The sequence below is a fragment of the Oncorhynchus mykiss genome, chromosome 1, assembly GCF_013265735.2.
Source record: "Oncorhynchus mykiss isolate Arlee chromosome 1, USDA_OmykA_1.1, whole genome shotgun sequence".
Taxonomy (NCBI): Eukaryota; Metazoa; Chordata; class Actinopteri; order Salmoniformes; family Salmonidae; genus Oncorhynchus; species Oncorhynchus mykiss.
Window position 1 is genome coordinate 28,646,983 of NC_048565.1, and position 15,259 is coordinate 28,662,241.

The 15,259-nt window shown below is 40.6% G+C and overlaps 1 protein-coding gene across 3 annotated transcripts in view; it reads right to left on the minus strand.

The window, feature by feature from the left end:
* Positions 1-14,471, minus strand: part of necab2 (N-terminal EF-hand calcium binding protein 2) — a 126,297-nt gene extending 111,826 nt beyond the window's left edge. The window contains exons 1-3 of one of the 3 annotated variants that reach the window (XM_036975166.1): positions 14,103-14,471; positions 8,538-8,636; positions 7,312-7,336 (exon numbers count right to left, since the gene is read on the minus strand). In XM_036975166.1, the coding sequence (XP_036831061.1) occupies positions 7,312-7,336; positions 8,538-8,636; positions 14,103-14,420 (442 nt within the window). In that variant the 5' untranslated portion in view covers positions 14,421-14,471. The remainder of the gene's footprint in view (positions 1-7,311; positions 7,337-8,537; positions 8,637-14,102) is intronic. The other 2 variants (XM_036975159.1, XM_036975172.1) reach the window with 2 other exon arrangements.
* Between the last annotated feature and the right edge of the window lie 788 nt (positions 14,472-15,259).

Genomic DNA, 15,259 nt, shown 5'->3' on the forward strand with positions numbered 1-15,259 from the left:
AATCCCTGTTTGGTTACGTTTATAACAAACGTTTTCAACAGATTCTGCAGAATGTATACACCCATAATCACCGAACACAGTTCACTTTAATAGCAGCCACATACAAACAGCATCATCACTTTGCTCGTTGTATAATTCCTTCTCTGCTCACATTTTCCCTTCACTTGTGGACTTCAGTGCACAACACAACAGACGCCTGTGGCCAGGCGAAAAAAACTTTCCAAGCCAAACATTCATACCATAACCGCTAACCGCTACACACAGCCTATAACGTTTTCACCATATTAGCTAACGTCATAGTCAACATAGTCAACAGCTAGTAGAACTAACACGTTAGTAAACCCGCTACAATCAGGGTACAGTGTACAGTCAGCAAGCAGTTTAGCAGTTACACCGGTGGGCCTCGGTGGCAATAGATTACTAAAACCTAAAGCTTACCTTGATTTGAAAGCGTTCCAGTGTTGGATAGGCTTAGCCAGCTAGCCTCTTAAGTCGACCCACTACTTTTTCGAACATTCTGTTAAAAATCGCGCAACATTTCAGCGTCCTGCTACTCATGCCAGGAATATAGTATATGCATATGATTAGTATGTGTGGATAGAAAACACTCTGAAGTTTCTAAAACTGGTTAAATAATGTCTGTGACTATAACAGAACGTGAACAGCAAGCGAAATCCCAAGAAAAACCTGGTCACAAAAAACACAGAAAAGTATTAATCCGCCAGTCTCTGAATTGTTGATTGCAAGCAAAAATATATAGCCGGGAGCTTGCAGTTCCTACAACTTCCTACAACTTCCACACGATGTCGACGACGTCATTTTTGTTGACAAAAATCTTTGACAAGTGTTTTGTCAAAGAATATAGGCAACTTATATAATTTTTTTAAATGACGTTGCGTTTTGGAACGGAGCTTTTCCTGAACCAGACAGGCTATACAAATGGATATTTTGGGCATACATGGACGGATTTAATCGGGAAAAAGACCCAATTGTGATGTTTATGGAACATATAGGAGTGCCAACAAAGAATATCATCAAAGGTAATGAATGTTTTATATTTTATTTCTGCGTTTTGTGTAGCGCCGGCTACGCTAATTATTTTGTTTACGTCCCCTTCAGGTATTCTGGGGTGTTGCATGCTATCAGATAATAGCTTCTCATGCTTTCGCCGAAAAGCATTTTAAAAATCTGACTTGTTGGCTAGATTCACAACGAGTGTAGCTTTAATTCAATACCCTGCATGTGTGTTTTAATGAACGTTTGAGTTTTAACGAGTACATTTAGCATTTAGCGTAGCACATTTGCATTTCCAGGTGTCTAGATGAGACGTCTGCGTCTCAGGTGGGAGTAAGAGGCTAGCTAACATAAATGGCATTCCTCTCTGTTTGAGCTGGGTTTTGGAGTAGGCTAAATTAGCTAGCTGCAATAGCTAGCTAAGTAAGTGAAAGTGAAAAAAATGCAACAAAATAGAGCTAACTCTTTCTCTTTCTGCTGCTTCCCCTTAATTGTTGAATAAATTAATTTGTTAAAAACAGTTCAACTATTGTCATTCTCTCTCTGAGTCAACTACTCACCACATTTTTTTTTTTTTTTTTCACCTTTATTTAACCAGGTAGGCTAGTTGAGAACAAGTTCTCATTTGCAACTGCGACCTGGCCAAGATAAAGCATAGCAGTGTGAACAGACAACACAGAGTTACACATGGAGTAAACAATTAACAAGTCAATAACACAGTAGAAAAAAAAGAGAGTCTATATACATTGTGTGCAAAAGGCATGAGGAGGTAGGCGAATAATTACAATTTTGCAGATTAACACTAGAGTGATAAATTATCAGATGCTCATGTACAGGTAGAGATATTGGTGTGCAAAAGAGCAGAAAAGTAAATAAATATAAACAGTATGGGGATGAGGTAGGTAAAATTGGGTGGGCTATTTACCGATAGACTATGTACAGCTGCAGCGATCGGTTAGCTGCTCAGATAGCAGATGTTTGAAGTTGGTGAGGGAGTTAAAAGTCTCCAACTTCAGCGATTTTTGCAATTCATTCCAGTCACAGGCAGCAGAGAACTGGAACGAAAGGCGGCCAAATGAGGTGTTGTTTTTAGGGATGATCAGTGAGATATACCTGCTGGAGCGCGTGCTACGGGTGGGTGTTGCCATCGTGACCAGTGAACTGAGATAAGGCGGAGCTTTACCTAGCATGGACTTGTAGATGACCTGGAGCCAGTGGGTCTGGCGACGAATATGTAGCGAGGGCCAGCCGACTAGAGCATACAGGTCGCAGTGGTGGGTGGTATAAGGTTCTTTAGTAACAAAACGGATGGCACTGTGATAAACTGCATCCAGTTTGCTGAGTAGAGTATTGGAAGCTATTTTGTAGATGACATCGCCAAAGTCGAGGATCGGTAGGATAGTCAGTTTTACTAGGGTAAGTTTGGCGGTGTGAGTGAAGGAGGCTTTGTTGCGGAATAGAAAGCCGATTCTAGATTTGATTTTAGATTGGAGATGTTTGATATGAGTCTGGAAGGAGAGTTTATACAGTCTAGCCAGACATCTAGGTACTTATAGATGTCCACATATTCTAGGTCGGAACCATCCATGGTGGTGTTGCTAGTCGGGCGTGCGGGTGCAGGCAGCGAACGGTTGAAAAGCATGCATTTGGTTTTACTAGCGTTTAAGAGCAGTTGGAGGCCACGGTAGGAGTGTTGTATGCACTGCACTGCAGTGCTAGATAGCCGCTGATTATGCTTTCAGTACTAGATTCATTCTATGATCCTTTGATTGGGTGGACAGCATGTCAGTTCATGCTGCAAGAGCTCTGAAAGGTTGGAGGACATCTTCCGTAAGTCGTCGTAATTACTGTGTAAGTCTTTGGAAGGGGATGAGAACCATGAGCCTCCTAAGTTTTGTACTAAAGCCAATGTACTCATAGGTTAGGTACCCAAAATAGCTGTCCTCTGGCGACACCTTGGTGCTTCCCCAGAGAGTGCTGTTGAGGCTACTGTAGACCTTAATTGCAAAACAGAGAGTTTTAATCAGTGATTTGGTGAATATATATTTAGTATAGTTTTATCTAAAAATAATAACTGTCTGAAATTCACTGAGTAGGATGGTCCTCCCCTTCTTCTGAGGAGGAGCCTCCACTGCTATATGTGTATTTTAACCCTATAATGGTTGAATTGAAGAAGTTTAAGCTGCCCATCAATCAATGTTTTTGCCACGAGGGATGTATTCATTACAGAAATCGTTTACCATTTAAGAACCAAACGGAAGCAAACAGAGCAAAACCGAAGTTTCTATTGGAACAATTCAGGTAGATCCCTCCCCGTTTCGTTCAGTTCACTTCCGCTTAAGAAACGTTTTGCAAAAGAATCGGCATAATGAATAGGCTACGCCACAGTGGACAGCCAGTGAAAAATGCGCTCTTGCAACAGCTGTATAGAGTGGATCCCAGCCTGTGGAATACAAGTTTGAGGGAGTTACTTCTTTCTAAATCTAATTCGTGCTGATAAAAAAAAACTAGAATAATCCATAGGCCTAACGGACATATGCTGAAACACACACACCTTTTATAGACTTAAACAGCTGCAAATTATCAAGCGTCACCAACAAAAATGTAAACAATAGGCCTGTAGCAAATGGAGCATATGCAGCATACATTTCGGTAGTGCTGAAAGCATGAAATTCCCAGAGCAGCATTTCTTCAACTTGAAGCAGTCCTCCATGACAACAAAATCATAAACAACAGAGTAGGCTAATTAGGTCTTAGTTTTTGGGTTATGCTCAGGTAATACAATTTGGCAAATCTATATTTCCAAGTCCTATTCTTGAATATCAAGGGGTATTAATTGAATCGGAATGACTGGAAATCTGACGGACTGTTGTTTTTAATGTAAAGATATAGCCTAATCATATTATTATCTGTAGTAGAAAGTAATGGGTTAGAAGACACCTAAACTCAGCAAAAAAATAAATGTCCTTTTTTCAGGACCCTGTCTTTCAAAGATCATTTGTAAAAATCCAAATAACTTCACAGTTCTTCATTGTAAAACATTGTTCCCCATGCTTACAGAGGGTAGGGTAGGCAATTAAGGTCACATTTAAAACTTAGGACACTTAAGACGCCTTTCTACTGACTGAAAAACACCAAAAGAAAGATGCCCAGTGTCCTTGCTCATCTGCGTGAACGTGCCTTAGGCATGCTGCAAGGAGGCATGAGGACTGCAGATTTGGCCAGGGCAATACATTTCAATGTCTGTACTGTGAGACACCTAAGACAGCGTTACAGGGAGACAGGACGGACAGCTGATCGTCCTCGCAGTGGCAGACCACGAGTAACAACACCTGCACAGGATCGGTACATCCGTACATCACACCTGCGGGACAGGTACAGGATGGCAACAACAACTGCCCGAGTTACAACAGGAACGCACAATCCCTCCATCAGTGCTCAGACTGTCTGCAATAGGCTGAGAGAGGCTGGACAGAGGGCTTGTAGGCATGTTGTAAGGCAGGTCGTCACCAGACATCACCGGCAACAACGTCGCCTATGGGGACAAACCCACCGTAGCTGGACCAGACAGGACTGGCAAAAATTGCTCTTCACTGACGAATCGCGGGTGATGGTCAGATTCGCGTTCATCGCCGAAGGAATGACCGTTACACCGAGGCCTGTACTTTGGATCAATTTGGAAGTGGAGGGTCCGTCATGATTTGGCGTGGTGTGTCACAGCATCATCGGACTGAGCTTGTTGTCATTGCAGGCAATCTCAACGCTGTGCGTTACAGGGAACACATCCTCCTCCCTCATGTGCTAGCCTTCCTACAGGCTCATCCTGACATGACCCTCCAGCATGACAATGCCACCAGCCATTTCTGCTCGTTCTGTTCGTGATTTCCTGCAAGACAGGAATGTCAGTGTTCTGCATTGGCCAGCGAAGAGCCCGGATCTCAATCCCATTGAGCACGTCTGGGACCTGTTGGATTGGAGGGTGAGGGCTAGGGCCATTCCCTTCAGAAATGTCCGGGAACTTGCAGGTGCCTTGGTGGAAGAGTGGGGTAACATCTCACAGCAAGAACTGGCAAATCTGGTGCAGTCCATGAGGAGGAGATACACTGCAGTACTTAATGCAGCTGGTGGCCACACCAGATACTGACAGTTACTTTGGATTTGATCCCCCCTTTGTTGAGGGACACATTATTCAATTTATGTTAGTCACATGTCTGTAGAACTTGTTCAATTTATGTCTCAGTTGTTGAATCTTGTTATGTTCATAAAAATATTTACACATGTTAAGTTTGCTGGAAATAAACGCAGTTGACAGTGAGAGGACGTTTCTTTTTTTGTTGAGTTTATATAACCAAACCCATAAAGTAAAATGCAACATATATTTATTGCCAGCTATGTATAAACTCTAACATTGATTTATCCTGCAATATGTCGTTCAATTGGTCATATTCATTTTTGTCTTGTATTGCTTCTTCATAAGCAAGATGATATTTATTTGGATGAGTGATGTCTTCGCTAACTGCAAAGTAAAAATGGATTATATTGTAAAAATGTATGAATGTTCTTTTAGAATTTTTGTCTTAATGGAAATTTTCACCAATTTTGAATGTTAAATTGTGTTAGTGCATCTCTGAGAGATGTTCTATTGATTCCCAGGGTAATTTCATGTTTTCATGTCTTCATGTGTATCTGTTCAAGCAGGCAGAAATCCGTCCAGTATGATATGGCACTGTGATAAAGTCTCTCTCACTACACAGAAAGTTAATATGAATATGACTTTTAGATCTCAAAAACGTCTAGCATACATGTCTGATTTCAATACTGGCCGATGTCATAACGTAGGAGGTTGTCTTCTCTCGAATGAGCCATTGACCATATTTTTTGCGATATTCCAACCTCGAGAAATGTGTAGTTTAACAGAAAATCCACCACATTTCTCCTATTTGTCTGCCTCTTCAGTCCAAGGTGCATTGTATGGTGCCGTTGCAGGGCCATTGTGAATGTCAGACTCCACTCTGTGAGGCACATCGATCTGCAGGTTGAACATGCTAAGATTGTAGACTCCAAAATTGATAATGCAGTTTGTTTAGGCGATTTTACAGCTACTGCAGCTACTTCACATGCTGATATTGCATTGCATTATGGGTTGAGCTGGAACAGATTTCCACCAAGATTTTTACATGTTGCTACCAACTTTATTATAACGACAAAATGTAAAATTTGTTCACAAGAAAGATTGTTCTCACATATTAGTGTTAGCAGTGTGTAGCAGATTACATTTAGAAAGTAATCTCTCTCTCTATGTGTGTGTTTAGCATCTCTCTCTCGTTAAAACAGCCACAGAGCATTTCCCAGGAGAGGAGGGTAAAAATAGCACAAACTGAGCTTGTTCCATACATCAAATAACAAGGATTCTCTTTAACTATGTACTTTTGGCAGCTGTGGTCCTTTTCACAGTGATTAGCTGTTTTTCCCTTTGAAAAATAAATAGTTAGATTTCACCATTGCACAGCTTACTCATGAACCCACAGGAAAAAGCCCATATTCCTCTGGGTAAAACAAAACCAAGGACAAATCACTGGTTTTAGAACAGCAAATTATTTGGTAAATGTAAAGGGAACTTGCATTTACAGGATTGTTGGGTGACCTTGCAAAAGGGTTACACACTCTTAAATTGCAAGAGATACAATTAACTTTGGTGTATTGACCATGTAGTGTATCTACTGTGTTAGTAACAAACATACACACAGAACAGTTAACTATTTGTAACATTTAAATATGAAAGAATTTAACAACTCATTGATTGAGAGAATGAGGGAAAATTGCAATAGTTATCTGTCCCAAAACACAGGCACTCATCCTGCTTGCTAACTGTATGCTCTCACACACACACACACACACGCACACACACACACACACACACACACACACACACACACACACACACACACACACACACACACACACACACACACACACACACACACACACACACACACACACACACACACATATCAGAGAATACAAGAAGATGGCCATCTGGCTGATACGAAGACTGAGCTTTTTAAGTTGTCTCCTTGTTCGTTTTCTTCTGTCTTGTCAAAGGCTCCAAGAGACGACAGCAGAACAAACAAGTGACAGAGGGAATGAGGGAAGCGCTGGCACCAAACAAAACGCTGTACTAGCCTGGAAATTAACCAACACCCAAATAACCCACAACACTGGACAGGGTGGCTACCTTACTGAGAGGGCACAGACAACATGATAACAGATCAGTTTAACAAACAAAAACACACTTACCATCCTTATCAGCTCTCCGGAAAATCTGTTAAGACAAAATAGGAGCTCTGCATTAGCGAAGGGACTAGTCACGTGAAAAGTGTCAAGACATAAAACATGATAAAACATGGCAAAAAAGGTAAATGATACCATAACGCCTAAAAAGATACTAGCTACAGACACGGAGACAGTAAATAAGCCTGCCTGAATGGCTAGTTAAGAGTAAGTGAAAACCCAGTGTAGTCTTGTTTGAAAAGCCTGACCACATTGTGCACTCATGTGTGTAATAGCACAGTTAAGGCTGCAGGGTAGAGTAAGAAAAAGCATTTGTTTGTCACTGGAAAAGCAGTATTCACACCAGTTTAAAACACTAATACGTTTTCTGTAACCATCGTTATATCTGGTGGGGGGTACATATTCATGTGTTGTTTCTTTCTATGCTTTTGAAAGCGGTGAGTGCATTTCATCCATGAATGAGCTTAACAGTATAAAATACTGTGTATACTGTAGGTGTTTGTCCTTCGTGCGTTTGTTGATACTATCTATTTGCTTCACCAGATTGATGAGCACTTGAGTAGTTTTAATAAAACAAATCAGGGGTAAATAATTGACCATGAAAATGGACATGTGACGTAGAGAACACACCATACATTTATTGGGATGAGTCTTGTCCTGGAGGCAGAACTGAGAGATTACCCCTAGATGGGCCAGCTGCTAAGTCAAAATTGGCTTCATTTTAGATTAGGGTTAGGCATTAGGGTTAGCAGTGTGGTTAATGTTAGGGTTAAGGTTAGGTTTAAAATCAGATTTTATGACTTTGTGGCTGTGCCAGTTAGTGACCACTCTGCAGAGCTGCCTCAAGAACAAGATTCATGATGTAAAACACTAATGAGCAAAAGAAATACAGGTACCTACTCTCCAGAAAGACTCATCCTCACTGACATGATTAGAAAAGGTGCATTAAAATATTACATATCATGCAAAATGTAAAGCAACAGAAGTGGGGAATAATATGACAAAGGTGACAGACGTTTGTGTATAGAATTGGCCAATTTGGTGTTGAGGGGCTTGTCTGATCATCCATTTGTCAGGCCTACCAGCATGGTGTCACATAATGTAGGTGACCCAATTTCACTTCGTTTCAGATAAAAAAACATATTTGACAAAAAAAGGGGACAAACACCAAATGCACACACTGCTCCTCTAAAATATATAGAATGAAAACGACATCAAAGAGTATCACTTACTAAGACAACTATAAAACAACTAGAGCAGCTCAGTTCCCAGGGGCCAGGGTGTGGTTTGCTACTGCTATCCAGCGGTTGGAACTGGTTCAGGGAACAGAACTGAAAACCGTAAAATATTTTTTACAGAGGAACAGAACCGAGAATGAAAGTGATCAATACTGTTCAAGAACAGAACGGTTATTATGCAGCCTACTTAGCCTACTCAATCACTTTTTATAGCTACTGTTACTACAGGCCCCCTGGGCCATATACAGCATTCCTCAGCATTCCTCACTGAGTTCTCTGAAATCCTATCGGACCTTGTAGTCACGGAAGATAATATTCACATTTTTGGTGCCTTCAATATTCACATGGAAAAGTGCACAGAACCAATCCAAAAGGCTTTCAGAGCCACCATCGACTCAGTGGGTTTTGTCCAACTTGTCTCCGAACCTAAGCATTGCCACAGTCATACCCTGGAATAAATATTATGGACCTAAATGTTTTTCCTCATATTCCTGGACTATCAGAACACCATCTTATTACGTTTGCAATCGCAATAAATAATCTGCTCAGACCCCAACCAAGGATTATAAAAAGCTGCACTTTAAATTCTCGGAAAACCCAAAGATTCCTAGATGCCCTTCCAGACTTCTCCCACCTACCCAAGGACGTTGGAGTTAAAAAATCAGTTAACCTCCTAACCAAGGATCTAAATTTAACCTTGTGTAATATCCTCTAAAAACAAAAAACATTTGTCACAAGAAATTAGGTCCCTGGTATACAGAAAATACCCGAGCCCTAAAGCAAGCTCCCAGAAAATTGGAACGGAAATTACGCTGAATAAAAACAATCCAAAATGTATTTTTGATACAGTCACAAAGCTAACTAAAAAGCAGCAATCCCCAAGTCCAAGAGAAGATGGCCTTCACTTTTACAGTGATGTATTCTTTAACTTCTTCGACGGAAAGATCATGATCATTAGAAAGCAAATTGCGGATTCCTCTTTGAATCTGCGTATTTCTCCAAAACGCAGTTGTCTTGAGTTTACACAGAACTGCCAGGACCTAAGATAAATGGAGACACTCAAGTTTTTTAAATCCTGTATCTCATGACACATTCACAAACCTTCCAGTTGCCTACTGGACCCGATTCCTACTAAACCACTGAAAGAGTCACTTCCTGTTCTTGACCCTCCTATGTTGAACATAATAAACGCCTCCCTATCCTCCGGATGTGTACCAAACTCACTAAAAGTGGCAGTAATAAAGCCTCTCCAGAAAAAGCTAAACCATGACCTGGAAAATTAAAAGGTAATAATGAGAGAGAGAGGAAAAGAATGAGAGACATGACAAACAATAAGCATGAAAATTTGTGAGAAAGAGCGAGGCACAGAATGGTGGGAACAGGGCAAGAGAGAGAGAGAGAGGCAGCGTTCTCCCTGACTTTTTTCCTCATTAAGAATGGATGGATCTGTTTTCCCTAGGCAGTCACTGCTGTGTGGAGTAGGGCTGTGGAGGAGAGAAGAAAGGAGAATAATGGGGCTGTAAGAAATACTGTACAAAGAACAGATACTGTGAGTTTTCTCTTCTAATCAGATGGGTTTTCAATACTCACATACCTTTAAATATACAGTAGGTCCTGGACGTCTCAAGTTTTTGCTATAACGAGTTAGAATACCTAATGATAAGCTGTAGACCATACTACTACCAAGAGAGTTGTCATCTATATTTTTCGTAGCTGCCCACCACAAACCAATGCTGCCATTAAGACCACACTCAACACAAGCAATAAGCAAACAAGAACATGTACATTCAGAGGAAGGGTTTCTCATGGCTGGGGATTTTAATGCAGGGAAACTGAAATCTATTTTACCTCATTTTTTACCAGCATGTCACCTGTGCAACCAGAGGTGACAAACTCTAGATCACCTTTCTCCACACACAGAAACACATACAGAAACCCTCCCTTTGGAAAATCAGATCATAACTCTATCCTCCTGCTTACAAGCAAAAACTCAAAACAGGTAGTACCAGTAACTATCTTACACTGACTCTATGCACACTCACTGGACTCTACTCACAAACTCACACATACTTACACCCCAACACACACCCTACATACGGCCACACACACATAACATGTGCAAACATGCATACTGACAGAACACGCACTTTCACACTCACCACATACCATGCATTCAGACCCCTTGACCTTTTCCACATTTTGTTAGGTTACAGCTTTAGTCCATGTATAAAATTATATTTTTCTTCATCAATCTACACACAATACCTCATAATGACAAAGCGAAAACAGGTTTTTAGAAATATTATTTATATTTATTATTTACATTTACATAAGTACATGAGTACATTTACATTTACATAAGTATTCAGACCATTTGCTATGAGACTTGAAATTGAGCTCAGGTGCATCCTTTCCATTGATCATCCAACAGATGTTTCTTCACCTTGATTATCGTCCACCTGTGGTAAATTCAATTGATTGGACATGATTTTGAAAGGCACACACAGAGAAAAAACCAAGCCACGAGGTCGAACAAATTGTCCGTAGAGCTCCGAGACAGGATTGTGTCTAGGCACAGATCTGGGGAAGGGTACCAAAAAATATCTGCAGCATTGAAGGTCCCCAAGAACACAGTGGCCTCCATCATTCTTAAATTGAAGAAGTTTGGAACCACCAAGACTCTTCCTAAAGTTCCTCTGTGGAGATGGGAGAACCTTCCAGAAGGACATCCATCTCAGCAGCACTCCACCAATCAGGCCTTTATGGTTGTGACCAGACAGAAGCCAAGTCTCTGATTGTCCTTGAGCCTGGACTTAAACCCGATTGAACATCTCTGGAGAGACCTGAAAATAGCTATGGAGATCTGCAGAGAAGAATGGGCGAAACTCCCTGAATACAGGTGTGCCAAGCTTGTAGTGTCATGCCCAAGAAGACCCAAGGCTGTAATCTCTGCCAAAGATGCTTCAACATAGTACGGAGTAAAGGGTCTGAATACTTATGTAAATGTGATATTTCCGTTTTTTTATTTTATTTGAATTTCTAAAAACCTGTTTTTGCATTGTCATTATGGGGTATTGTGTGTAGATTGCTGAGGATTTAAAAATATATATATTTTAGAATAAGGCTGCAACGTAACAAAATGTGGAAAAAGTCAAGGGGTCTGAATACTTTCCGAATGCACTCTCCACTGCTGCTACTGTCTATTAACTATCCTGTTCACTTTATCCCTACCTATATGTACATACAATAGCTACCTCAATTACCACGTACCCCTGCACATCAACTCGGTTGTGGTATTCCCTGTAAATAGCCACATTATTTTATTTTTTACTCGTCATTGTTATTCACTGTGAATTTTTTTTTTTTTTTTTTATCTTTAACTCTGCATCGTTGGAAAATAACACATAAGTAAGCATTTCACTGTTCTACACCAGCATGTGACAAATAACATTATTTTAAAAATCCTGGAACACATAGCAAGCAATAAATAATATTAATTAATACCATATGTTTGTCCTTCAAAAAGAGATAACATGCAATTAAAGCAAGTAGTAAAGTCTGGTATGGCTGAGCCTAAAAACGGTGCAAATGACAACAACATTTACATTTCATGGCCAATAATCCAACTAAAATCTTCTGTAAATGTCACTTGCTGGATCTATATGGACAGTTTAATTAAAAACCTTCAATAATCACCTCTAAGTCACTCACAGAGCTAGAATGTCCTAGAGCAATACACTACATCGACAGGCAAATGCAGAAGCAAACTACATTGCTAATACTGTATACCTAGTATACTGTATGAGGCTGCGTTGTCATTCAGTGTACACTAGGTGCAGTCAAGACTTTATACAGTATCAGCTGTGCAATTTATTGTGAACTTAAAAGTGGGCTCAGCAGAGAATGTCTTATCTGGTTTTCAATGGCCACCCTGTACAACTCTGTCTCTCTCACTTTCATATACTGAGTACTCTCTCTCCCCTCACCTCACTCTCTTTTTCTCTTGCTCTCTCTCATGCGCACACACACACACACACACACACACACACACACACACACACACACACACACCACAGTCACACACACACCACAGTCACACACACACACCACAGTCACACACACCCACTAGGATACGTCTACTCCTCTGGTCTCCTATAATCAGTTTCCATGCACCACTTCTTTATCATCTTATCTGGGTCTGGGTCTGGGTCTTGGTGTAAAAGTGAACTAGTTTCTCTCACTCTCAGGTTTGTTTTATCCATTAAAGCAATATGTAGATCCCTAGAGAAACGAGCATCAGATACACATAAGGCAATTATGACTAATACTATGGCAACACTTTGACCTATTAAATCAACACTGCTGAGACCAGCTTCAGCAGCCTACCCGACAGTGTAGGCTAATTGCTTGGTACACTGCAAAAGCATAATAAATTATAAAAAATAAGATATGACTGTCAAAGATGTGCTAGTGCATAGTAAAGACAAGATGTCTGACTATCAGTCATATATTAATCTATACCTCTTTATAAGATTTTTAATTAAGACAACATTTAAAGATGCACTATGCAGAAATCCCTCTGCCATTTCCTGGTTGTTAAATTTCTAATAGTTTGCCTAATTTCAGTTTGTGACAAAACAAGCAAGTATAGTTTAAAGAATCATTGCACCTAAACCTCTGTCAAATATATTTTTAACGACAAAAAATATTGTATTTTCAGCTGTTTGAAGCTGGTGTACAAAACTGAAGGTAAAATACCAAAAAACGTAACTTAAGAACAGGAAGCATAGAAATAGCGCACCTATAACATATCTACCGCTTCTTAAACTTAATTTAAATAAGAATGACAAATCTATAAATCCCATTTCTATGTGAATTTGTCCGGATCTCTCAAACAGCTGCTTATTGTAGCTTTAAATTACTGTATATGCATGCTGTGGAATCAAAGGCCAATTATGTAACAAACTGCACACATGTAGGAGCATTTACATCTATTGATATCAATTTGGAGCATGGATAAAAACCGTTTTTTTTTTTTTTTTTAATGTAACCTTTATTTAACTAGGCAACTAAATTAATAACAATTTCTAATTTACAATGACGGCCTACCCCGGCCAAACCTGGACGACGTTGGGCCAATTGTGCGCCGCCCTACGGGACTCCCAATCACTGTCGGATGTGATACATATTCTAGGATGTATAGCCTATAAAACACCACTCAAAGCCAATATGGGGGGACGTAACTCTGAGTAGCCTATTTGATTTGTTTATGGGTGCTTAGAATTATTCCACTATTTATGGAAAATATGGGCCAGATAGGCCTACTGATTACAGAGAAACTTTATTTTCAAGATATTTATAGTGAGTGCATGTGTATTCAGAGAAGCTAGAATTAATGTACAGTATTTGCACAACATTGAGGATGATCTTTGAGCGTAAGTGCGCACTGAATTAAAATGGGACTTTCTCCCGCAAACTATTCCACCTCAGCTACCATATTAACGAATCATGTGCAGATAAGATATCTGGTAACCCTACAATCAAGTTAGCGATACCTACATCCAATATAACAGAGATGCCTTTCCGTGGCTCTGGTGCGAAGAACTGCTCTTGGGCAACCGACGCCTCCTCCTTCGCGTATTCCCGGGTAGAGATGCTTTTGTTGTCGCTCATCTTGGTGACTATCCAGCGGACGAGCCCGTCAATTGCACCGGGCTGGGCGCCGCTGTTTCCGGACTGTGCAGCCGTTGCTGACTCGCTGTCCTGGTCCACGGGTTTTGGTTGCTCTTTGCTGTCCTGAGCCCGGAGTTTCGGTTGTTCTTTTTGGAGCAGTTTGTGGACACCGTCCCTGCAGTAGCGCGCTGCTTGCTCACACATCCTTTTGCACCGGAGCGTTCATGCTGAGCGCTATGGGGCCAATCCCTCCCTCCTCGCTTACATCATCATCGACCCTCCGAACATCTCCGAAAACACACCTCTCCTCAACATCACTTCAAACTTTAAGAGGGTTAGTGGACTATTCCAGGTGACTGTCTATTGATGCCTTGGCAATATTCGATTAGACTAATCAGCATCTTGCCTGATACAGGTCTACTTGCTTAAATATATGAGAAGTTATTGTATATGTAGAAGTTATTGTAAAGAAATGTAAGTAAACGTGTTGAGAGACATTGTACAAAGTGGACTGAAGCACCATGAATTAAGTTAAAGAAAAGTATGAGTCCTTACAACACTACCTCTAACAGATCTCTATCAGTTGTGGGGCAAATTAATCAAGTCACTAGCTAACTACGTTTACATTAGGATAGTGGCATGGTTGAGTGGGGTGGTGTCACCCAGTGTATGTGGTTCATTAATTAAGCCACTGATTAGGCCCCCTGTTGCATTCATAATCTCTGCTAGATGAAAAGTTTGGCTGATGATGATCAGAGACATTGGGCCTCACCATAGAGCGCAGAATTCCCCACCTACATGTTTCATCTGAGCCCCTCTAAATTTTGAGGAATGTCCCTCATTACTAGTGTGTGATGTGTGCAACTATAAAGGCCCATGCAGGATAACCTTTGTGAGTTGAAAGACTCCCTGGTCCTGCCCTTTTCAGAGAGGTGATTAAGTCATTCCAGGCCCCTCTCTTTAATTAGCCAAATCCACCAGAGTAGGAAGAATGCTCTGCCTTTAGAAATATTTAGATATAATTATTGCCATTTTAATGTGTG